Source organism: Cervus elaphus, chromosome 27 (genome assembly GCF_910594005.1).
Source record: "Cervus elaphus chromosome 27, mCerEla1.1, whole genome shotgun sequence".
Classification (NCBI taxonomy): Eukaryota; Metazoa; Chordata; class Mammalia; order Artiodactyla; family Cervidae; genus Cervus; species Cervus elaphus.
This window is the reverse complement of record NC_057841.1, coordinates 50,161,602-50,187,854: the sequence shown is the minus strand read 5'-3', so window position 1 is coordinate 50,187,854 and position 26,253 is coordinate 50,161,602. Positions and strand designations below refer to the sequence as shown.

Sequence of the window (26,253 nt, the reverse complement as noted above, 5' to 3'; positions counted from 1 at the left end):
GATTTTCTAAATAGCAGGGGCTTGGGTGGTTCTCTTTACAATAATTCTGTTGCTTAAATTCTTTCATTATTTCGATTTCCAAATGAAGAAGCTTCTGCTATAGCTAATCATACTTTATAGCTTTTCAGAATAGTAAATAACCAGGAAAAGCAGATGATGATCATTGGATATAGCATGTTGTAAATCTTTTTCTTTCTTTTTTAATTTTGGCTGAATGACTTGTGGGGTTCTTTATTCCCTACCCTCAGCACAGAGTCCTAACCACTGGACCTCATAGAACTGTATTCCTAAATCAGCCATGTTCCTTTTTGCCCTATGATGGACAGTTGCTTCTGTGACACTTAGACGTGAATACCATAAAAACATACTCTGATGACATCATTAGTCATCAGGGAAAATGCAAATAAAATCATGACATATCACTTCACACCCTCTAGAATGGCTGTAATAAAAAAGTCTGATTCTTTGTGAACCCATGGACTATAGCTGCCAGGCACCTGTGTCCGTGGACTTTCCCAGGCAAGAATCCTGGAGTGGGTCGCCATTTTCTTCTTCAGGGAATCTTCCTGAGCCAGGGATCGAACCCAGGTCTCCTGCATTGCAGGCACATTCTTTACCACTGCACCTCCGGGGAAGCTCTGTAGTCAAAAAAGAAGAATAAGAAGTCTTGATGAAGATAGGAGAAGTTAAGAGTCTTCATATGTTGCTAGTGGGAATGTAAAATGGCTCAGTTACTTTGGAAAGATTTGCTGTTCTTCAAAGTTAAATAAAGAATAGCAATAAGACCCAGCAGTTTGACCCAAGAAAATTGAGAACATGTCCAAACTAAACTTACACACAAATGTAAGCATTATTCATAGTAATCTGAAAGTAGAAATGACCTAGATTGTGTATGAGATGATTAATGGATAAATTAAATGAGTTATATCCATACTTGGGAATATTATCCAACCACATAAAAGAATGAAATACTGGTGCATGCTACAATGTGGATGAACTTTGAAAGCATTATATTAGGTGAAAGAAGCCAGGCACAAAAGGCCATAAGGATTCCAATTAGTGCCTGTTGGATAATATAGTTGAAACGTGAGGAGCAATAAGATGAGTATAATCACTGGTTATGCGCTTCCCTGGTGGCTGAGTCAGTAATGAATCCACCTGCAGTGCAGGAGACCCGGGTTCCACCCCTGGGTCTAGAAGATCCCTTAGAGAAGAAATGGCACCCCATACTAGTTTTCTTGTCGGGAAAATCCCATTGACAGAGGAGCCTGGTGGGCCACAGTCCAGGGACCTCTCTGGAATGGTGGAAGGTTCTAGGTGTGTGCTGTCCACGTGGGCACATGCTACTAGGAGTACTTGACATAACTGGTGCAGCCAAGAACCTGAATTTTATCTTTATTTGATTTAAACAGTGACGTGTGGCTAGAGGCTGATGGTAACCCAGCTGATGGCTGTCGTACAGGTGGTGTTTGGGGTCAGAGATCAGCTATCTGCAGGGCTGCGTCTCCGTAGCCAACCCAGTCCTGAGCAAGTGCTCAGGCTTAGAGGACCATGGCCATGCCCATGGGTGACCCCACGTGAGAGCACCTCTGGGTGTGCACAGCTCATCCTGGGGCTGTGGGGAGAGGGTGCAGCAGTAGCATCTCTCACTCACTGCCTGACTCTGGACCTGTCTTCCTGGCTGCATGGAAATCCACGGTCACCATGTAGGCCAGATCTGGGAGGATGGGGCGGCCGCAGGCCAGCCCCTTTCCCGGTGTCCCAAGGGCTGCCAATGCCTGGCTGACCGTGCGCCCAGCTGCCCGCAGCTGCCCCTGTGCTTCTGAATGAATGTGATCAAGAACACACACTTCGTGTTTGACATCCGCAAGACCAGGTTCACGGATAGCCATTGTGATGGTGGTAGCCGCTGCCTGGTGATGGTGGCCCAGACCTCCATGAACTTTTGCTCCGTATCGAACACAAGTTGGGCAAGGACTTGCCCTCCAACGAGTTGCTCTATGCCGAGGACATCCCTAACTGCAAGACTGTAAGAAAGCCTTTGACTGTGTGGATCAGAACAGACTCTGATCTCTTAAAGACTGGAATATCAGACCACCTTACCTGTCTCCTGAGAAACCTGTATGCAGGTCAAGAAGCAACAGTTAGAAACAGATCAGTTCAGAATTGGGAAAGGACTGTGTCAAGGCTGTATATTGTCACTGTTTATTTAACTTACACATCATGTGAAAAGCCAGGCTGGATGAATCATAGACTGGAATCAAGATTGCTGGGAGAAATATCAACAGCCTCAGATATGCAGGTGATACCACTCTAATGGCAGAAAGTGAGGAAGAACTAAAGAGCCTCTTGATAAAGGTGAAAGAGGAGAGTGAAAAAACTCGGTTAAAACTCAGCTTTCAGAAAACTCAGATCATGGCATGCGGTCCCATCACTTCATGTCAAGTAGATGGGAAAACAAGGGAAACAGTGACAAACTTTATTTTCTTGGGCTCCAGAATCACTGTGGATGGTGACTGCAGCCATGTGATTAAAAGATGATTACCTTGGAAGGAAAGCTGTGACAAACCTAGACAGTGTATACAAAGATAGCAGAGACATCTGTAGTCATGACTATACGACAAAGGTCTATATAGCCAAAGCCATGGTTTTTCTAGTAGTCATGAACAGACGTGAGAGTTGGACCGTAAAGAAGGCTGACCGAAAAAACTGATACTTTCGAACTGTGGTGCTGGAGAAGACGCTTGAGAGTCTCTTGAATAGCAAGGAGATCAAGCCAGTCAGTCCTAAAGGCTATCAACCAAGGACTGCTGCTGAAGCTCCAGTACTTTGGCCACCTGATGGGAAGAGCCAACTCATTGGAAAAGACCCTAATGCTGAGAAAAATTTAAGGCAAATGGAGAAGGGGGTGGCAGAGGGATGGGATGGTTAGATGTCACCACCAACTCAATGGACATGCCTTTAAGTAAACTCTGGGTGACTGTGAAGGACAGGGAAGCCTGGCATGCTGCAGTCCATGGGAGCCTAAAGAGTCGGACATGACTTGGCAACTGAACAACGACAGTAATCACTAGTTATGGTAATGGGTCAAAACCCAGTGGGGGGGAATAAGCTGAATCAAAATGAATTCATTGTTTTGGGGCTAGCTTTGAACATAACTTGATATTTCTAATTCTGTTTCAGTGGAGGAAATGTTGCTATCTTTTTCAAAATAACACATTTAAAAGTATTTACTGTAATGACAGTGACTGTGAATATTTGATTCATGAGATGCTAAAAAGTTGCTTTAATACTGTTCTTCTGCCTGCTGTCTGTTGTTCTCTTGGTGCAATGGCAAGAATTTTCTGAGTGCTGCAGGATCCCAGTTTAGAACAAAATTGACCTCTCTTTAAACTCTGGTCCATACTTTTCCTGAGGGAAGACATGATTAAATTAGTCTTTGAAACCCTTCTGGGATAGAAGGAGTTAATAGTTTTTAAAAGGGTGATCAGAGGGGGCATTCCCTGGTGGTCCAGTGGTTAGGACTCTGTGCTTGCACTTCAGAGGGCACGGGTTTAATCTCTGTTGGGAGAACTATGATCCCGCAAGCTTCGGGGCCAAAATAAAATAAATGAAGCCAGAGGACAAATAAAGTAAAATACAGAACTGTATGAGCAGGCACATGTTACTTTTTCTTTGCTTTGTGTTTTTAATTTCTCTGGTCAAGCCTTCATTCTTTAAAACCTGTGGACATTAGGGATTAGGCTGAATGAACATCATAAGAAATACAGGTTTGGTTTAGTTCTGACTTTTTCTGCTTACAATCTGGTCATTCTATGTACCCCTAGATAAGGTTAACATGCTATACTCAGAAGACAGCATCTCTAACCGGATGCATGGCTGCTGGATAGCATGATTGGCCTCTGAACTAGACTACCGGGACTTGAATTGTCCCTCTTCTCTATGCTAGCTTGACGATGTAGGCATGCAGTTTGCTTATCTGTAAACTAGGGATAATTATAGTACCTACCTCATAGGGTTGTTAACAGTAGCTACATGTACCTAACTCATAGTAAATACTGTATGAGTGTGTTTAGAGAAAATATAAAGAAGATGAATTAACCATCAAGAAAAAGAAAAAAGTTGACTGCATGAAGATTAGAAGTAAATTGAGAGAATTGAGATTTCAGAGCAGGAGCAGTTCATTGTCATGATTAGGATCGTCTCAAAATAGGAAAGTGATTTGCCAGGAAAAAAGGGTCAGGTTTGTGAACTTTAGAGTAATGGTCTTACTGGGTTTGCCATCTCTGCAGTGTTTTATAGTTTTTAGCATAGATGTATAGCTGTTAGGAGATGCATGCTTTACTGTTTTAACTTTTAGTGCTATTATATGTTTATTTTTCAATTTTATTTTTTAATTGTTTATTCCTAGAATATAGAGTAAAATTTGATTATTGTCTGTTGGTTTTTTTTCCCTGAACTTGGCTAAAGTCACTTTTTGTATCTAATATTCTGTAGAATCCTAAGATTTTCTGAAAACAGTTTTACTTCTTGCTTTCTCATTTTTATGCTTTCTTCTTTTTCTGTCCTGGCTAAGATCTACAGTAAACTGTTGAATAAAAATACTAAGAATGGATATTTTTACATTGTTGTTGATCATAGGGCGAATACATTTACTAATTCCCGAATAAGTGAGATGTTAATTATGGATTTTTAATAGATTATCAGATTGAGGATGTTTCTTTCTGTTCCTGGTGGTTTGAATAGTTTGTAATGAATGGCCGTGGAACTTTGTCCATACTTTTTCTGTGTCTCCTGAAAGGATCATACAGTTTTATTCCTTTTTGAAGTGAATTTCACAAAGTGATTTTTCTGATAACAAACCAATTTTGACCTTATTTGGTTATGATAAGTTGCACTTCAATAAAAATCTTTATGGGTTTGATTTGATAATTTTTTTAAAGGATTTTCAAATCTATGTTTATAAGAGATTTTGGTCTTCAGTTTTCAAATGTTTTTCTGTAGCTTCAGTATTGCGTGTATCAGGGACCCAGACGGGACGTCCATATTCTGACCTCATAAACTGTGAACACCTTCCCTCATTTCTAGTCTGATAGGAGGTGAAGTTTACAGAATATTCACTTGCCTTCAACAAGTCAGATATGGGAGTTAGAATTGGCTAACGAAGAGGACCGTATCTGTGCTTGAGCTTCTCAGATTCCAGTTGCCTGTGTGTGGCCATTAAATTTTTAGCTGGTTTGTCCTTTGGCAAGACTAGTCCTGTGTGTGCTAACTTGGCAGATACTCCCAGCAATGAAAATGGTTACCACTCCCTACTTACTGTAGGAAGAGCTCATCCCTTTCTGTAAATGACTTACAATTTAAATGAATCTATAGTTTTGGGGTCACTTTTGGTAAAAAATATAATTTTTTAGTGTTTCTGATACTTTCTTATTGTAGGAGTAAGGGTTTTTCCAACAGTCTTCTATATTCTAACCATAAGGGGAACCCTGTACAAGTTACTAATAAAAACAAAAGAAGAGCAACTGTATTCTCATTTTGAACACAATTCATGCTTATAGAAAACTTGGAATTACATAGAACATAATAAAGAAACATGAAGGAAGTATGTATTTTTTTAACTGGATTTGACATAGTTCCTTTATCTTATTTTTGCTTAATCTGAAATTTCTACCATTCTGTGTCGAAAGTTTGACAGTATTTTACAGATTAAAATTATGATGCAACATTTTGAATTATTAAAGCAGGTATTTAATTCATAAAAAGCAGTACCGCAATGAATGCCATAGGAGGATAGGTAGAAAGAGACAGGAATTTGCACCTAGGATCTCAGATTCTCGAAATTCTGTTCCTGACTACTATACTACTGCACTAGGCTCCTCTGGCTTGTTTCAGAAGAGATGGAGAGAGATGCCTGCTTTTGCAGTATTTCCTGAGGGTAGGACTTGGTTGGTGATCAGGTAGGGATATGGTGGAAGGAATAAACCAGCATGATGATCAGTTTTTTGAAAGGTTTGTGAATGTGATTGGTCTCTGTATTCAGTAAATGAGGTTTTTTAAAAGCATATGTTTAAGCCTTTTTTTGGTATAAAAACAAAATCGTAGATAATTTTAGTTCTTTGGGACTGTTTTTTGTAATTTGAATTTAAAGATTATAAAATGAAATTATTTTAAGGCCTTTAACTTTTCTGTCCTCCCATATATGCCTTTTGAAAGAATGTCTATTTTTTTATTTGAATGATAATAATTTATGGTTAGTTTACATACTGAAACTTAAAAAAAGTAAAAGATACATTTCTTTGCCATTAATTTTGCTCAAGAAATTCAAACTAATTTTAGTATTTCTCAAAAAGTTATAGATACTAAATATGTAAGTCATATCAAAATGAATCCCATTTAGAGAGAACTTGAAGTTTTAAAATAATCTGAGCAAGAATTATGCAAGATATAAAACCACAGAAGAAAGGGTTGATAAACTTAAGTAAATGACATTTAAAACATTACTGCTCCATACCTTTAGAATGACCAGAATCTGAATTCTGGCAAGGAAGTGGAGCAGTAGGAACTCTGATTCACTGCTGATGGGAATGCAGAATGAATGGGATAGCCACTTTGGAAGACAGATTGGCGGCGGCTTACAAAGCTGCACATTCTCACCATACAATCAGCAGTCATGCCCCTTGGTATTCACCTAAAGTTGAAAATTTACCTTACGGACACACAGAAACCAGCACTTGGATGTTTATAGTGGCTTTATTCATGAATTGCCAACTGAGATATCCTTCAGTAAGTGAATGAATAAATGAACTATGGCACATCCAGACAATGGGATGTTATTCAGCGCTAAAAAGAAGTCTGCCAAATAAAGGCATGAAAATACATGGAACCTTAAATGCATATTATAAGTGAAACCTATTTGAAAAGGTGACATACCTGTATGATTCCAACTATATGACGTTCTGGAAAAGACACAGACAGCTATAGAAACAGTAAAAAGGTCAGTGATGCTAGGGGTTCAGGGGAGGGAGGGATTAATAAGCACAGAAGATTTTTAGGACAGTGTAAGTATTCAGTATGCTACTGTAATGGTGAATACATGTCATCGTACATTTGTCAAAATTTATAGAATATACAGCAACCAAAGATGAACCCTAATATAAATTACGGGCTTTGAGTGATAATGTCTATGTAGGTCCCTCAGTTGTAGTAAATGTACATTGTGATGTGAGACACTGATGGCAGGCGAGGTTGTAGATTTGAGGGTAAATGGGAACCCTTGTACATTATTAATGCTCAATTTTACTGTAAAGCTAAAACTACTCCATAAATAATTTTATTAAAATTTTTTTATTTTGAAAGATAAACCAAAAAACGGGGGGAAATATTTTTAAATGTACAAGAAGTCTCATAATTGATTTCTAGATTTAAAACCTCCTACAAGTCAAGAGGTTAAAGACAGTGCTTAATGGATAAATGGATGTAAAGAACATGAGTGCACTATTTATAACAAAATAAAAATAAATAAAAATTTTAAATGTTGGAGTTGCCTCATTAAATCTTTTAAATTGTCATATGTCAAAAGGTAGTGATATAGTGTGAAGAAATGCTCATAAATTGTTGGTGGGATTAAACATCCAGGGAGGGTACTTATAAAAATTTAACCTCACATTCCTTTTGCTCAACATTTTCTTGTTGAAAAATGTATCCTACAAATATTTGCAAACTTGTGTACAGGGTTGTGTGCATAAGGATTTCTCTAGATGTTTTAGCTGCAAGTAATAGAAACTAGCTTTAAATAGTGAGATTATTACAAGTTTCTAAAGACTTCTGGTACCTAATACATTTTTATCTTAATTTAACTTCTAAACATTTTGTATGTGATTGTAATCAACTTTTCGTAATCTTCAGTGCTAACTTTTATTACATACGACTGGACTCAGTCAAAATTAATAAACCATGACTCTACTGGTCACTTCTAATAAGTATTTAATAGAGTAAGCAGTTAAAAGATATGAAAAATTGGGCCGTTTCCTCCATTTCTAATAGTGGCTCTGTTTATTTTATCTTAGCTTCAGGAAACAGCAGTGGGTTTTAGTTCATTGTTCTAAATATGTTTTGACCTTTCATAGCTGTACCTGTTAGACTTGCCAGCAGATTTTTCGAAGTGAGGAACAAAAAAAGAAGATAAGAACTTTGTTATAGAAGCTGTTCTGGCTTCTCAAGAATCATCACCTGTTCTTTATTTTTTGGTGCGTTTGTTTACGGGGAGGTTGCTGTTTGACCTGTGTTGCCTGGTGTTTTCGTTCATGGTTGTCGTGTGGAGAGGGAGAGATGGACCCGGGGGCTTCTGGCCTTGTTCTCCATCTGTGCCATTGCTGTAATTTTAACACTTGGGAGCTGTAGGTCTTGCTTTTTTGGGTAACATTCTCAAAATATGTAGAGGATAATGATGCGAAAACAAAGTGTATCGTACAATTATGATTATTTAGCAACAGTTTACAGTAAACATGTTTCAAAATTTGCCTGAAATTGAGTGAAGTAAGGTCTGACTCTTTTTCTTCTGTCTGTGGTGTTCCTTCTTTTTCTTAACTTTTTGTGTTTGTGCCCCTTCCTTATTTTCTTGATTAGATTTAACCAGTTTACCTCAAACTGGAAGAAACAAATACTTTTCTAAGAAAACATAGCTTACCAAAACTGACTCCAGAGTGTAGAACTGTCTTAACAGTCATCTTTCATAGAAGAAATAATGTCTTAGAATATACCCTAGAAAATTATTGATTTCACACAGGAATTCTACCAAACTATTAAAGCATTTGTTGTTCCAATTCTATTTAAACTGTTACAGAGCATAGAAAAGACATAAAGCTTCTAGCTTGACTTTTGAGGCAGCATAACATTTATGCTTATAAATCTACAGATCTTTACTGCTTATGATTTTTTATATAAAATTTCTAAATAAAGAATTTTATCTCTCATCCTCAAAGCCAGCATCATACTTAACGGGCAGATACTAGAAGTATTTCTTTAAAGTTAAGAGTAAGAAAAGAATTTCCCCATCACCACTTTTATCAAAATGTAACATACCCCAAAATGATTGGTTAATTATGTCACATAGAAGTTTTTTAGTACTGTTTAATCAAAATTGGACTGAAAAATAAGACATAAATATTTGCATCCTGTACCATGAAAGGACTAATATTGCTAAAGTATAAAGAGCCTTCTGTAAATCAGTGAGTAAAGTGATCAACACCACAATAGAAAATTGAGCAAAAGAAAAGAACAGACTATTTACAGGAAGGAAATAAAATATAAACAAATAGCAAGCTGCTGAGTGTCATTTATAAGAGAAATGCAGATTAAAACTATACTTGTTAAGACCTTGTTCTCAGCATTGTTTATCAGCAATAACACATGAGCCTCCCCTCACTATTTTGTGACTGGGAGTGTAAACTGATACAACCTTTGATGATGACAATTTTGGCAAAATTTATCCAAGTTTTGATTTGGCAGTTTGAGAGTCCTTTGATTTGGCAGTTTCCCTTTTAGAGTCTGTCCTTCAGATACAATTCAGAGTATGCAAAATGTGCAAGATTAGTTACTCATTGGAATCTTGGTTCTTAAAAGCAAAAGACTGAAAATAACCTGAACATGCATCAACATGGGATCATAATATACCATAATGTAATGTTATGGATAGATGTGTAAGTAAATAGTAAGGAAATGTACCAGCATCTCTAGATGTTGATATAGAATATGTAATACAAAAGCAAAGTTCAGAATTGTGTTTACCATTTGTACATAAAAAGCAGGAGGCACAGAAATATATTTGCTCATATGGTTTGTAGAATATTTCTGGAAAGGTGCACCAAGAACTGGCAACATTGGATGCCTTTGGAAGAAGGTAACTTGAAACCAGGACTTTTTTCTATCTTTTATATATTGAAGCTCCTGAAATTAAATGTCCCATTAAGCATTTGAAATCTTGGCAAATTATCTGTGTTATGATAATACAGCTAGATACAATAAATTTTATTATTGGGTCAGAGGTTTTAAAAATACTTTCTTTCTTAAGCTGTTTTAAAATTGAATCCTTTTGTTTCAGGATCTCCAGCAGAATTATCTCCTACTACTCTTTCCCCTGTTAATCATAGTTTGGGTAAGTTGCAAATACTTTCCCCCTACTGTTTTTATACTGTTCCACCTTTTTATTTAAATGTACTTTCTGGTAGTTATTTTCTGTATAAAGGAGAAAGAGATCTCAAGAATAACAGATGATTGTTCAAATTAGTGCTTTTTTAAAAATGATACTGATAATGTGCCTCGATATTACTAAAACACTTTTCTCCTGGCACATAATGAATATAAGAAGTTAATTTTTTATTCATAGAAATCATATGCATTATTCATGAGGAATTTTATGTCTTATATGGCTAGATTTTATGGGTATATTTAGTTTCTATTATATTTTGTAATAGCAATTATTAATATGAGACTAATAAATATATAGAGACATATTGCTCACATATACATATGATATGGGAGATATATATATGTGTGATTGCTAATACATATGTATTTGTATTGATACATGTGCATATGTATGTTTGTGTGTGTAATATGCACCTTGGTCTTCATTTTATACACTGTTTCACAATTTCTCTTCAGTTTCTACACATTGGAATTTATTCTACAAAATTGTCATTTTTTTCTGTGATATTCCTTATGCATTATAATCAAAATTACAGCACTTAAATATATATCTGGTCCTTGTTTTCCCATGAAATATGTTGTGTTCCCATGATATTTATATTGTTTCCTCTTGCATACTTTGTGCTGTATTACTTTTTGTTTCTTGTATATATGCAGGCTTTCTCTTTTTGTAATTGGGGTAACTCAGTAAGAATCTCATGTTAAAATGTCAGATGTCAAAAATATGTCATGTTTTATATCCTGTCGTGACAGGTTTGTTTTTTTTTTTTTTTTAATCTTTGGCTGTTGATGCATTAATCCTTGCTTTAGCTTTGTTCTACTCGATCCTACCCAAAATTAACTTTATAATGCAAATTGACTTATTTTACATGTGGTGCAACTGGGGTAAAATTACTAGTAGAACAAGTAATCCACCATAAAATCTAAAAAAGATGTTTGAAGATTTGGATGACTTAAGGAGATAGGGGGAATTTGAGAAATTGAAAATCTGCTGTGATCTTTAGAATCTGGGTTTCGTGATGTAGATGTTAAGTCTGTTTCCTGGGCTATTGCCAGTGTAGGCTGGCATAGGACACGTAAAGATAATGATATTCAATCTATTCTTGGCTTGACATGGCTTGAATTGTTCACACAACATTTCTTTTACGGGTTTGTTTTTCCCCCCGCCAGACTTGCAGCCAGTTACTTACTCAGAGCCTGCATTTTGGTGTTCAATAGCATATTATGAATTAAACCAGAGGGTTGGAGAGACCTTCCATGCCTCACAGCCCTCACTCACCGTAGACGGCTTCACAGATCCATCAAATTCTGAGAGGTTCTGCCTAGGTTTACTCTCCAATGTAAACAGAAATGCTACGGTAGAAATGACAAGAAGACATATAGGTATGTTTATTTTCCTTGTGTGAAAAACCAATGCCTTATACTCATAACGTGAGCACTGTGTGGTTTACCACATCAAGAGACTGTGTGCAAGAAAGCCTGCCTTCTCTCAGCTTAAGTGCAGTCAGGTTGCACAGCTTCACCACCTTGAATAGTGATCCTGGTGATCCTTCCTCCGTCTGCGAACTTTTATCTTGAGTTTCTCTTTATTTGGCACCCTCGACACTGGGAAGTCCGTCAGTAAATATGTGTTGAAATTCCTTTGCTAAGCCTCTACCAGTCATAAAATTGTCATGTTCAGATTTTAGGATTGTAATTTTAGCAAATCATGATTTTTTTTCAGTTTGTTTACATCTCCTAGTTTTTTCTGTGCTTCAGTGAATTCATATATCAGATCTGCATGCTGTTAATCTGAAGCAAGATATCTAAAACAAAAACCACCATGAACTTGTTCAGGAATGGTTCAGAGAAACTTAGACTGTGGCGGCCCCAGTGCCCTCTCTGAACGTGTATGAGGGGAGAGCTGCTCTCATAACGGCACTAAGGTGCCGCTTGCCATTCACTCTCACTCTCGTGATTCCACAGTGAAGTATCTAGAGCCTACAAGGCTTGTGATTTTGCAAGAAGTTAAACACAGACTCTGATGAGAATTCTACTGTCTTAAGCCAGACATTAAGGAGGTTTGCAAAGATATAAAACTCTTCTCACTAATTTTTTACTTACTTTGGGAAATAGTTACTTTTCATAAACTTGTTTATGTTAATATGTAGTAAGCTTACTATTTTGATTTTCAAATGAATTAATGAATTTTTTTTGAATCTTTAGTTTTAACACACAGTATGGTAAGTTTGCATATATTTAAGACATATGAACAGCAACATTTTGGGACATTGGGATTTTTTTGTATGTTTGTTTTTGTTTTTTGACAATGAGGGAAAAAATAGTTTGAGTGCTACTAAAATAACTGAACATAATTCTCATCACCTTAAAGAAACTTCTTTTAATAATAGTGTGCTTCTGTTTTCATTTAATTAACCATTACCTCCTATGAGAAGTAATGCTGATCCCTAAAGAGTCAGTGTGATATTGCAAAGTGCTTGTGACTTCAGAGATGTTAGTTGGCTCCATGTGAAATTTCTCAAATCTTGCTTGATGTATAAATTTTACATAATCTCACTGAGGTACTCAGATGTCTTGTAGGTGACAAAGGCCTCTGAATATCCACCCTTCTTTAATGAAAATAGTTCTGATTTTTCTGTGTTCTTATTAGGGCTCTGTATAGAAATTAAACAGGTTAACCCTACCGTATTTACTCCTAAATAAGTAAGTTTACCCTGCTTTTTTACCCTACCTCATCTGAAGCTTGAGGTCCCCTTCCAAGCTCACAGGTGATTACTACAGAGTTCACTGCCTTGAAGTTGTAGCACTGAGATCCTCATTTCCTACAGACTGTCCACTAGAGGCTACTCTCAGCCACTAGAGGCCACCTGCATGCCCGCTCCATCTTCACAGTCAGCAGTGAAGACTCTGTTAAGTTCTTCTCCCTCACACTTTGAGTCACTCTCGCCAGGACCAGCCCAGTCCCTTTAAGGCTTGTCACCTGATTAAGTCAGGCCCACCAAAGGTAGTCTTCGTTTCTTGGGGTCACTTGATTTAAGAACTATACATCTGAAAGATTCCTTTAAGCACTAGTTAGTGTTTGACTGAATAATTGAGAAGATAAACACACCAGGGCTGAGACTGTTAAGTGCTGTCTTAGAATTCTGCTTAAAAAAAAAAAAAAGAGTTCTGCTTTTCCCGGTTTTTTTTTTTTTAATCCTTGTATTTCTTATATTTTATGTATATTTGATCTGTCAGATTCTGAAAGAGGTATATTAAAATCTCCCAATATAATTTTTACTTACCTCATTCTGCTTTTGTAAATAGAGATCTGGTTACCACCATAATATATAGTTTGAGAAGGGGCAGATGGTAATTTTTATTATTTTTTTTTCTTAAGCATAGTGGATTCTTTAAAGAAAAGCTGTGTATTATAATGAAGGCATATTAATCTAGACATTAGTTAATTCCTTCAAATGAATTAAATTGCTTTATTCAAAAATATGATTTGTTTGAAATTATTTTGCTTATCTACTTTTCTACATTAAGTACTTTTAATGAGCACATATTATCTTTACGAATCAATAAAATCATTGTTGAAAAAATACTTGGAAAAATATACAGTAGTATGTTTCAAAGTTAGATTTCAGAAAAGCATAGCTATGGGAGAGATCATCAAGATACTTTATACCATTTTACTTTTCCTCTAAGAATCCTTCAGAAGTGACATTGAAGTAGTAAATGTTGTGAAACTAATTCCATATATATTTCCTTTTAGGAAGAGGAGTGCGCTTATATTACATAGGTGGGGAAGTTTTTGCTGAGTGCCTAAGTGATAGTGCAATCTTTGTGCAGAGCCCCAACTGTAACCAGAGATACGGCTGGCACCCTGCAACCGTGTGTAAAATTCCACCAGGTATGGATGCAACAATATAAATAAGCCTATCATGTCAACTTGCTGAGTTTTTCTTTGCTATTAATTTTCGGAATCAGGAGATGATTTGCATGCTCATACTCAAATGTCTGTTGGAGAAGGAAATGGCAGCCCACCCCAGTATTCTTGCCTGGAAAATCCTATGGACAGAAGAGCGTGGCTGGCGAGGGTCCAAGGGGTTTCGTGACTCAGTAACTGCATCACCACCACCATCCTAATATCTGTAGCTCTTTTAAAATGATTCTCTTATACTATCTTCTTCATACATAATGTTTTTATATATTTTTTCAATCATAGGCTGTAATCTGAAGATCTTCAACAACCAGGAATTTGCTGCTCTGCTGGCTCAGTCCGTTAATCAGGGTTTTGAAGCCGTGTATCAGCTAACTAGAATGTGCACCATAAGAATGAGTTTTGTGAAAGGGTGGGGAGCAGAATACCGGTATGAAATACATATTCAGTTCTTAAATTTCTAGAATGTAATTCTTTTTCTTGCACTCTTTGAATCTTCTGAAGTTTATCCATATTTTCATTGAAGTTTATAGAGAGCAAATCTTTATGTAAAATAAAAGAAAGTTGGAGGCCTCTAGATTCAAAACTATTGCAAATTCCTATGCTGGCACTATAGAACATAGAATTAAAACGTGTATGGACAGGCACTGTAACAGAATGCAGAGTGTTAAATACCGTAAATGGCATATTGGAAGGGTTATTATTCAGTAATAGAAGGGGGTATTTGGGTACCAGGCACTGTGCTGTGTTTTAAATGCAGCATGTCACGCCTCTCAGCATGGCTAAGAGTTACTGTTGCTGTTTTTATTCTTTCTTTATAAGGTTGCAGTCTTTGTAAAGTTTAAAAAAAAAAGGTCTACACTAAATGTTTATTTGGAAATAGGCTTAGGTGAGATTTAATAGTTTGCTCAAGGACACGTTCTCAGTGGTAGAGATGGGACCTGAGGACTAAGCTCTCCTAGACTCTTCTGTAAGGATAGTAGTAGCAGTTACATAATTGAGTTTTACCAGAACCAATCTGTCGTCAGGGAGTAAGATCAATTAGGCTGTTGCTAGGTTATACAGTTGATTGGATTCCGCATCAAAGAAAGGGAATAGTTCATCAACATCATAATGAATAAAACTATAAATAAAATACCTAGTCTTTCTCCAGTTCACATTACTTACTGTCTGAATGTCTGCTTAAGAAGATATTCATATGGTATAGTAATAATACTCCTGTTTCATTCAGCAGTTTGGGCCCTTCTTAGAATTTGTTTCATTTGAACTTGATCCCTTGTCTTAAATTTTGAGGTGTATGACTTTTGTGATGATGAGATTTGAGATCTACTGGTTTGACAACTTCTATAAAAATATACAATGTGTTACATATATATTTGTATCTAAAGTGAGACTTGTCACTATTTTGTCCAAGTTATGTTAGTGCAAGAATTCATTTTTTGACTTCTCTGTAGCTCTCTTTTGTTTTAATCATTTCCCCTTTGAGATGGGATAACTTTAAACAATGCTTAGTTTCTTTTTTCCTTTGAACTTGGATTGAGTTGGTATTAAATTTAGATTCAGATAGTACTATCTGATATCAATTTATTAGGTCACACTTTTTTTTTCTCCTTCGAAAGATTATAATGTTGTGGAACATGGTAGAAATGGAGTGGCATTAAACATGAATCATATAGGTCAGGGAGAATTCCATGTATATCTATGGGTCTCCTGTTAAGATCAATTTTGATTGGTGGAAAGAGATACTGTCTTTGATTCACTGTGGTCTCTGCTGTTCTTTAACCCAGAGATAATATAAAATCTCTACAAGAAGCAGTAATATGCAGTATGTATTCATGGACAGTGGAGGTCAGGTACATCTACTTTGGATAATAAAGTAGTTTCCTTTAACATTTGCAGATCAAAATAACTTAGATACCCATATATCTGTGAACTGTGGAACCTTTTATCCTAATGATACAGGTGCTGAGGAATAGATTTGATGTTTGTATTTCTAAACTATTTTTCAGTTTCTTTAAGTGCCAGCTTGATTCCCAGCATAAAAATCAGGAGACATAGTAAGGGGGAAATACAGATGTGTAAAGAATTCATGTTTCAGTTAAGTGAGTTAGTAGTGAAGTAAATAATCCGGCAGGGGCACTGATAATGTGAGGCTCAGACCCTGAGACAAGGGTTTGCCTGCTAGAAGTATACTCAGGAAATGGAGGGAACACTGCCAAGGAAGGAGGAAGTAGGGAAGAGAGGTAGGGGAGGGAACACTAACACCGTTCTTAAGCCACCTCCTCTAGAGGGCGGGTCACTAGAGCTGTCCCCTTAGGAAAACTTTGGGAAAAGAGTCAAGAACGCTCAGAATTTCCCCACTTGGAGGGAAAGGAAACTGGGCATTTAAATGCCAATTCCCATGTCGTTGGTTGAGGTCTGTTCCATCTCTGGACAGCGCAGGCATCTCAGGCAGAGATGCAGATTCCTACAGTTGGAAGTGGGCTGGAGAACACTGAGAATCTGCAGGGAGCGGCGGGGAACCAGCACCACCTGCTGCGGGAAACCACACCCTCTGAAATACAGTAGTAGTTCTAAATTACATTGAGGATGTGTCACTTGGAGGCGAAGAGTTGATAATGGCCTTTTTTCATGTTTGCAGGATTGTCATGTTGAAGCAAACAGACTGACTGACTGTGTATAATAAATAAGAAACTAAAATCAGTATGTGGAAGTGATAGGATATCCTTGAACAGTTTGTGATTTTCAGAGGAGAGCTCATTTAGTTGAAGTACTAGAGATGTTTCTTATTAAAAGCCTGCATGATTTTGCTAAAAGGGAGGTTGGTTGTTGGTTTTGTCAGGGGACGTTGAACCCCAGCTTTGAACATTCTGTGATAAGCTTGGGTCAGAATTTTTGTTTTGATATACTTTAAGTTTGAACTCTGTTCCATGTGGACTTCATTTTCTATTTGAGTATTTTCTATTCTTCGAATGATAAATAAGTGACTTTATATATTCTGGTTTGCTTGGGACAGTGCTGGTTTGTGTCTCTTGCCCTGGCAGTGATTATTTATAGCATTATAAATACTTTGTTAGACTTTAAGGATTAAACAGTTTTCAAAATAATAGATGTCCAAACTTAATACTAGTTCAAAAAAGAATCTAGGTTTTAGTATATACAACCTGTTGGTTTATCTTAGTTCTTCCATATCCCTGTTATTCTTTTGATTTTGTAATTATTTTCTTTCATTCTTTTGAACAGAAGGCAGACGGTAACAAGCACTCCTTGCTGGATTGAACTTCATCTGAATGGACCTCTGCAGTGGTTGGACAAAGTATTAACTCAGATGGGATCCCCTTCAGTACGTTGCTCAAGCATGTCATAAAGCTTCATCAACCAATCAAGTCCCATCAAAAGACTTAATATACCAACTCTTCTGTCATAGTATTTGTGTGTGGTCCCCGTGGACTGTTTACTATCCAAAAATTCAAGAGAAAACAGCACTTGAGGTCTCATCAATTAAAGCACCTTGTGGAATTGGTTTCCTATGTTCGAATATTAGATGGGAAAATTAATGTCTAGAAATACTCTCCCGTAAAGGAGGAAGAGAAGATTTTAAAGACTTACTGATGTCTTGTTGGGCATAACACTGAGTGTCCCAAAGGTTTATTAATAGCAGTAGTAGTTACGTGTGCAGGTAATGTATCATGACCCAGTATCACAGTATGTGCTGTTTATATGCATTTTTAGTTTGCATAAATTAGGTGTGTGTGTGCTGCTTCTTGATTTAGGCAAGCCTTTATAAAGTTACAGTACCTAATCTGTTATTCCCACTTCTTTGTTATTTTTGTGTGTCTTTTTTAATATATAATATATATCAAGATTTTCAAATTATCATTTAGAAGCAGATTTCCCTTGTAGAAAAACTAATTTTTCTGCCTTTTACCAAAAATAAACTCTTGGGGGAAGAAAAGTGGATTAACTTTTGAAATCCTTGACCTTAATGTGTTCAGTGGGTCTTAAATATTCATTCTTTCTGTGTTTGTTTACTTACTGCTAAATCTTATTATAAGGAAACTTTATGGAAATCTTTCTAAACCTCTCCTCCGTTTCTACTTTTCCACCAAAACAGTGTAGCATGGCATCCATCACCATCAGTGATTGCACTGATACCGCCAGCACCAGTTAATTCTGGGTACAATGAGAATTCATGTGGAGTAAGTCCCTTTGTCTTACACCAAATTTCAGTTTCAACAGGTAATAATAGACTTATGTAACCTGGCAGTCTTTTGATTTATCTTTACACCTCATAAAAAATGCACAGGTGGCAGTATAATTATTTTCAGGGATATGCTGCAATTATTTCGATATATTTATCCTTTCTGAAAATTCAATCTATAAATATAAACACTCTTTTTTAAAAGATACTTTCAAATATTTCAGTAGCAAACCTAGTGCTCTTTTGAGTTGAATTTCATTGGATTTAATTACCAGATTGTCTTATGAAATGGACCTTTTGTAAATGTAATTGCTTCGGCAGAATACCTAGAAAAGTAATGCTGAGGTCTGATCAGCAGATAGGGGCCATCTGTTTTTAAGGTATGTTGTATTAAATTTATAAAATCTTATGTTATTTTACATAATTATGAATTCTGAATTGTAAAATTTGGGGGAGAAGCCATTTAGCAAGTTTTTTATCTTATGAATACCTGTGGTCTGAGCTGTTCTTAACTAATCCTGAATATGTGGTGACTATTAGAAGCCACCATACTTCATGCTCTGCAGGGACAGGCATGACCAGAGGTGTCAAAAGCTCTGTTGAAAGTCATTCTACAGCAGATAATCCTTATTTTATTTAGTTTATTGTTAACTCATTCCAGTTTAAACTTTTCTTGTTTGCATCTCAATAGGAACAGCCAGTAACCACTCCTGGTCCCCTTCTAGTAAGTTTTCATATTTTTAAAGACAGATTATCTTTGGTTGGTACTTGTGTTTTAAAACCATATTCACCTGTATGTACAGGTGTTATTTTCAATACTTTCAGCATTTGATTGTTTTCTGTCAGATATTGCCCATTTTCCTATGTTTGTGTATGCATGTATATGTTCATGTAAACTTGGTAGAGTGATTTTTCGTTCTACAGATATTTATTGTTCACCTGTTACGTGTGCCAGGAACTTTCTTAGCCTTTGGGTAAAGGTGAACAAGACAGCTATGGCCCTTGCCTTTGCGGAGATAGCAGTTACTCTAACACTTGACTAGTGTATTGTCTATGAAGGAGATAAACAGGGTACTGTGATAGAGCAAGGCAGAGGGAAAGCTTCTGTCAAGAAGTGATGCGTGAGGAAGGAGCCAGCCATGTGGAGAGCCAGGGAAAAATAGGCTTTCTCGGCAAAGAAAATGGCATCAAATGCAAAGGCATACTTTAAAGGAAACTCATCATTTATTAGGTGTTTATGCTTTATACAAAAACCTCTTCACAGATCCAAACTTGAGGATCAGATGGTTCTACAATTTATAATAGTTGAAGGTGGCCTTATTTTGTAATGGACTGCTTCATGTGTCATTCTTGTTAGTATTTCCTCTTCCTCAAGTCCTTACTATAAAGAGTTTGCACCAGGTCACTGCCATTTAATGGAACAACCCTTTCTTTAATTCTGCCTTGGGCAAATTTCACCATTGTAGCAACTGGCTGCTTGCTTCCAGACGTCCTGCTGCCCACTGATTACTGCTTGTCCAGCCTGTCTTGTGGATGGTATAAATGTCCCAGGTATCACCACCGTCAGACCTGTTGAAAGTGTGGAGGTTCTGCCCTTTGCACTTGAGAAGTTGTGTGATGTTAGGGAATACTGTTCTTTGTCTGGGGTCAAAGAACAACTCAAAATGGAAGAAACTCCTGGCTGTTACTCTTGCATTGATATGTTAAGCAAAGCAGTACCATCTGTAGCATTTCAGTAATGGATCACATCTCTACAGTTACGGTGGGATTCTTCTGTACAGTATGAAGCTGGGACTCAGCTCTTTGGAAGCACCGATTGTTTTCAGTAGTTAGACCAGTCACGCAGTTGACTTGGTGGTGGTGGTGGTGGTTACATTTGTATGAATATGTTCAATGGTCTTAATTTGTTTTTTAATGAGATGTTGGGTTTGCATTTTGTTTTGTCCACTGTGGCCTAATTTTTGCTGATAATTTTTTTCCTTTATAGGGTTTGTTTTCGTTCTTCTAAGTGATAAGATCTCCGCTCTGTATAATTTTATCTTTATTTAAATTAGCAACCTCATTAAGAATTTCTTCTACACAGGGCTGGTAATGTCCTCAGTTTAACAGCATGAGAACTGAAGGATCATGCTTTCTATCACATTTCCAAAATAAATGGTGGTTCTCACACTGGATTACATATACCTTAGGGCTGATTTAGGGAATTGGAGGCTGGGATATTTCCACTGACTTTGGCCTGGCTGGCCAGTGGCAGCTTCATTTTTATTCTGTATTGGAGTTCTACATAGATTTCTTTTTTTTTAAGTTTCACTGCTTAAAAAAAGTTTGCTTTCCTGACTGGGTTTGAACTACACCATACTAACTAATTGTAATTGTACATTATGATATACATTTATTCAGTGAACACTTACTGATGCCTGTTCTTCACCCAGCCTGTGTGATGGATGTTGAGCGGTAAGATGACTGGGATTTGGTACTGAGTCTTAGTCTTGTGGGGGTTACTTTCTCCCTCAGGACCTGTCACTTTGTCAGAAGAAAACCTGCCTAATTTTTCTTGAAAGCTAAATATTCTTGTTCTGTACTCTTACTCTGTATTCTGAATATATACTTGCAAGTTGTTAATATCTAAAGGTTTTTTAAAACCTTAAATCATATTTAAGGTTTTTACTTATTACTTCATCTGTTCTTTAGACATTGCCAGATTTTCTCCTTTGTTAAAATTATTTTAATTTCACTTTATTTGTGCCTTTATTGTCAGTTTCATCAAGACTAAGATTTTGAAGGTGAAAAACAATCAGTCTAGTCTCTTGCTAGTTCAAATCAAATAAAAGAGAATATGTACCCAGTTGGTTTCTCTACCTCTTCCAAAAACTGTCCAAATATATCTTTAACATCCTTTTTAAAAAAAATAATTAAATACTTTGAGCATTTATTCAGTAATCAGCACCTCCCAGGTCTGGTTGATGGTGGTATGTAATATAACGCAAGACAATCCTCACTGTTCTTAACATCTGTCTTTATGTACAGTCCTGACTTTCATAGCTGGATGGTTCTGAATCACAGATTGCTGCCCCTCCACCATTCCCCCAGTATCTCTTTAGATAATTAGTCTGTGGACGTAAGCAACCCATGATCTTGTCTCTTACTCTGGTGCAGCGCATTGAGGTTTAGACATAACAAATTACTGCCTATTTTCTTTCCTTCATGAACTCTGTTTTACTGAGCCCTTTTTATTCATCAGCTGAATTTCTTTCTTTCTTCCTTCTCTTGACAGCACGTATCCCTAGTGGTTTTGCTGATTGCCCCCTTCCTTTCCAACCATGTTTTATCTGCATACATCAGAGTGTTTCTCTCCTTTGAACTTTACTAAAGACCAAAAAGGATGGTGCTGTTCATACCCAGGGTCCTAACTTTTTTCACCACAAAGGTTGATGTTCAGATTAGCTAAGTCACTTATAAATGGTTCAGAAATTCTATCCAGTTTAAACATGTATGTGTGTGTGAGATGATCAAATAGCATGAATCATCACATTCTGTTTAAATTGTGTTTAGGATTATGAACTTTTCCAGCAGTTGCAGCCAATAATTTCCCCATAATAGCAGCCCAGTTTCCACCTTGGAGCATATTGAGTTGTTGTATGTAGTACAATCAAGTGTAATGATGATAGTGTGTGGTGTCCAGAGGTTGTCAGAATTCTGTTGAGTTCTTTTTACTATCTTCCATTTCAAAGTTTTTATAAATATTTTGTCTGTTCAGACTACCTTTTGTGGGGATCGAGGGACAAATTTTCTCTGGGGAGTGGAATTCCTGTGTTGGGAGCCTCGACCAGGAAATGTGAGCTATACTGGATACAGATAGCCTCATGATCGCTTTTATGATAAGTTGTCTGATGTGTTCACATAATTTTTTGGGTAGGAACTGTTTTCTCTTGGATATAATAGCTAACTTTATATATAGCATAAACTGCCTTAAGTCTTTTTAGTAGGGAATACATTATATAATGTGTATGTATGGATTTATATATACATATACACTCATAAAAATCTTAACGATAGGGCTGGTTTGCACACATTTGAACAGTATTCAATGATTTTATTGTTTAGATCTCAGTAAAAAATTCCTAAGTTGCTTGCAGACTTCCTTTCATGGACAGACCATCAGGGTAAATTTTTTATTCTGCTAGCGTCCTAATTTCGTGGTTCTGTTAGTATGCCATTTTTAGGCAGCTTGACAATTAAGAATTAGAACTGAAACTGACATCAAAAAGAAGCTCTGCGTGGTCTCTGTGGAAGGTACTGACTTAAAATTACATTAAAAAACTTTCTTAATAATAATGTTAGGTTGTGTGCCCCCCGCCCCTACGCTTTTTTCCCCCTGGCATAAGACTGCTGCTTTAGATAACCTGGGAAGTACCACTACCAAGTCCAGTTTTCCTGTACTTAAGGATAGCCTAAAGATGACTTTCTTAGCTGTGCTCAACAGAAATGAATTTTCCAAAATTCTTTGGGTCATTTCTGATTTACAGAGGATCTGACCAGAGTGTATTATTAGCCTGAGTTAACTTCAGTGTCAGTTGGTTCGCTGCCATGAGATCCATAAGAGACCCAGATTTTCACCGTTGGTTGAGATGTAAGGGCCCTTTGAAAGAATAATGCCGCTGAAGAGGAAGTGAGTATTCATTAACTGCACACAAAGAACTTTTAGATTTTTCTCCCCCCACTCCTGATTATATTCTTCTACCCTCTTTTAAAAAAACAAAACAAAAAACCTCTTAACTGTCCCCAGAATTTCCAGTCTGCTCTTTTACAAGGTTGGGGGTGGGTGGGTGGGGTGGTGGGAAGGGTGTTACTTTCTCTTCTGATTAAAGATGCTTATTTATTGAACCGTGAAATTCATAATATATTGATTTAAGGACAGAAGTGAAGTTTTAGAATTGTAAAAATACTTAACTATTATATATTTTTCATTTCACACTTGACTGTTTTTTTTCTCCCTGTGGCTTTAAAGTTTTTGGCTGTTTTTCAGTGTTAGTCTCTAGGTAATTTGCTGTATTTCTGGTTCTGTATTAAGTCCTACCGTTTACACGGCTGTGGCATAAAGTTGGTTCTCAGCATAGAAGTCTTCCTAAAGTCTTTTTCTTCCAAAGAGATTTTCCTTTCTCAATAATTCCTAAGATGATACTTGTTTGTCACTTTCTTTATTCACATTCTTGGATTGTTCAAACAAAAAAAAATTGTTGGTGAAAAAGATTAGGGTCCTTTTCTGATGAATGTATGTACCTGCATTAAGAATGTAGTCATTTGTCAGTTTTATGTAACTAGTATATACACAGATTAAATCAGGAGAAAGAATTATCTCTTACATAGCATGTAGGTCACATGCATGGATTTTACATTTTTTAAAAATGCCCTATTTTTTTGGCAAACTGTAGAACCCAAAATGGTCATTTCTTAGACCAGCTTTACCTCAGGCTTCATTTTTGCTGTTTTGACCTTGGGCCTTTAAGGCATAAATATTTATATCTTTTTATTACTGATAGTGAAACTGTGACACTAACCATTTCTGTAATACAAGACGGCAAAACAAGAAAAACTATAAAGATTAAGATGAAAGCAATTGTGCAGTTGTTGAGCTTGATCATAGCGTTGTAGGCAAAATAAAAATGTGCATATCTGAGAATATTTTTTTTTGCCGTCTCTCCCCAAGGCCAGACCTTCTGGTAGAGCACAGTTAAAAGTAACATAATTCTGGGCCTTTATAATCTGAGGGAAATGGCTCCAGTTGGCAGTCTTCTTGTTAACATATGAAGCCCGAATGTGGGAAATAGTTGGCAAAGAGTATTTTCACCTAAAAAAAAGAATATGAAAAGATATAAAACTGGATTATTCATTTCACTCTGAAAAATCTCAAAAAGATACAGTAAAGTACTATATAACTGGATAAAACCTGAAGAACCTATAGAGGATTTATGTGAAAACAGGCTTCGAGGATGAACTGTTACATGCTCACCAGTTTCTTTAGGTTTGATCAACCTGTTCTTAAAGTAAGGTATTTGTGGATTTCTAGGAACTAGCGATTAGCAGGTGTCCTAAAAAGATTTTTGAGCTGATTCCCTCATAAGTAGCCCTATATGCTCTTGAAGATTCTTACCCTTCCTCTAGTGATCCTAAGGGAGGAATGAGTAGTGCTGTTAGGGTGGCAACCTGCCCTGGCATGCCTGGGACTGAGGTGATCCCCTTGGACGCAAAACTTCGTGAGTGCTAAGCCCAGGAAAGCCCAGGCCCACACAGCAAGGAGGGGCTGATAGCCCTGGCTGTTGCTGTGACTTAACCTCACCTTAAACACTGTACTAGTTTCAGTTAAGTTCACCTGCCTTATGGCACATGTCCTCCGGTCACTTATTACTGTGGATGGGATGTGAGATTTATGACAAATAATAGCTAATGGCACCAACGTGCTCTTGGTAGTGAGACTAACAGTAATCCAGGGAAGATACCAGTGGTTGAATGAAAGAGAAGAGGCAACTAGACAGTGAAGTTCTTCAGAACCTGTGTGTATATGTAAGTACAGATCATGTCTTTATGGGGTTAAATTATTATATCTGAAATTTAAATTCTCATGGTGAAAGAAAACTGAGGAGCATGGATTTTTTCTCTCGAGGAAAGATACGGCCTTTGATGCTCTATCTTCTGCATTCCCCAGACTGTCCTGCTCAAGAAGCCAGAATGTGGCATTATTATGTTTATTCTCAGTGAATGTCGTATTGCGATTACTAAATGCATCAGCCAATGGCAGATCAAGGAACTAGTGTCCTGATCCACACTGAGCAGCACCCTCAGTTCTGATAGCCTCCTGGCCCTCAGGTGCTTACCAGCTACGACACCGACCACGGGAGGCAAGACTCCTCTAAGATGGCGTTGGTTTTGTAATGCAATATGAAGGGTGCAGAGTCTGTTCTTGTTCCCCTGTGGCAGTCTGCAGACTGCATCCTCTCTGTGCACTGTGATGTAGACGGTAGATGTGTTCTTTGTAAGCTTTAATCCTATGATTGTCAGAAGTATGATGTTCCATTTTTTTAAAATTAAACAATGAGCTGAGGCTTTATTTCAGCTGGTTTTCAAGTTAAAGTTGTGAAATACTGATTTCCTTCCCTCCACCCACACCAAATACTTTAGTCTATTTCAAGTACAAAAAAAAATAGTTCTACTTAAGAAAACACTGCTTAAATGTCCTGTGATTTCTGGTCCAATTTTATATATTTGTGTGTGTCTGTATGTGGTTTCACTTTTTATCTTGTTGGCTCTCTACCTGTGTTAACAGTACTGTCACCATTGAAAGGTGAACATTTTTCCTAGCATTAAAAAAAAGCCATTTGAGTTGTTTATCATGTTATTATGGGACTAATTTTTTTATTGTTTTCATTGATCTTGATTTAAACTGATTTTTTTTTAAGAGGGGATTATATTTTGCTGACCACACTCTAAATGATATGGAAACAAAAAGTTTTTTTGTGTGTATTTCACATAATGGAATTATGCTATTGAGTGCCTCTTTTTATTTTTTAAGTTTGGTGTTATATGAAAAGTTTATCCCACTCCCCTGGCAGACAGATATACACTGCTTGGTGTACACTCACACAGCACATACCTCACAGAGCTAGTTGATTACGCATTTTAGTTTATTTCAGAGCTTTCCTGTGCCAAGCTAACGATCTGATACACATGATTGTTCAGTGAACAACAGACTAGAAGGTGAAATTCACATTAACTCTCAAAATGTACTCTTAGCAAAAAAACCAATTGGTATTTTTAAAAGACTTCATTGAAAAATAGTATATAATACATACAACTGTATCACTGTTATGAAATAATTGAGAAACAAACTTTTTACATCAACCAGACTTTCTTTGTGCCTTGC

The 26,253-nt window shown here is 36.8% G+C and overlaps 1 protein-coding gene across 2 annotated transcripts in view; it reads left to right on the top strand.

Annotated features, from left to right (window-relative positions):
• SMAD2 (SMAD family member 2) overlaps positions 1-25,718 on the top strand; it is an 87,626-nt gene extending 61,908 nt beyond the window's left edge. For both annotated transcript variants that reach the window (XM_043889686.1, XM_043889684.1), the window contains exons 7-11: positions 10,103-10,156; positions 11,380-11,592; positions 13,967-14,104; positions 14,420-14,564; positions 17,378-25,718. In XM_043889686.1, the coding sequence (XP_043745621.1) occupies positions 10,103-10,156; positions 11,380-11,592; positions 13,967-14,104; positions 14,420-14,564; positions 17,378-17,501 (674 nt within the window). In that variant the 3' untranslated portion in view covers positions 17,502-25,718. The remainder of the gene's footprint in view (positions 1-10,102; positions 10,157-11,379; positions 11,593-13,966; positions 14,105-14,419; positions 14,565-17,377) is intronic.
• The last annotated feature ends 535 nt before the right edge of the window (positions 25,719-26,253 follow it).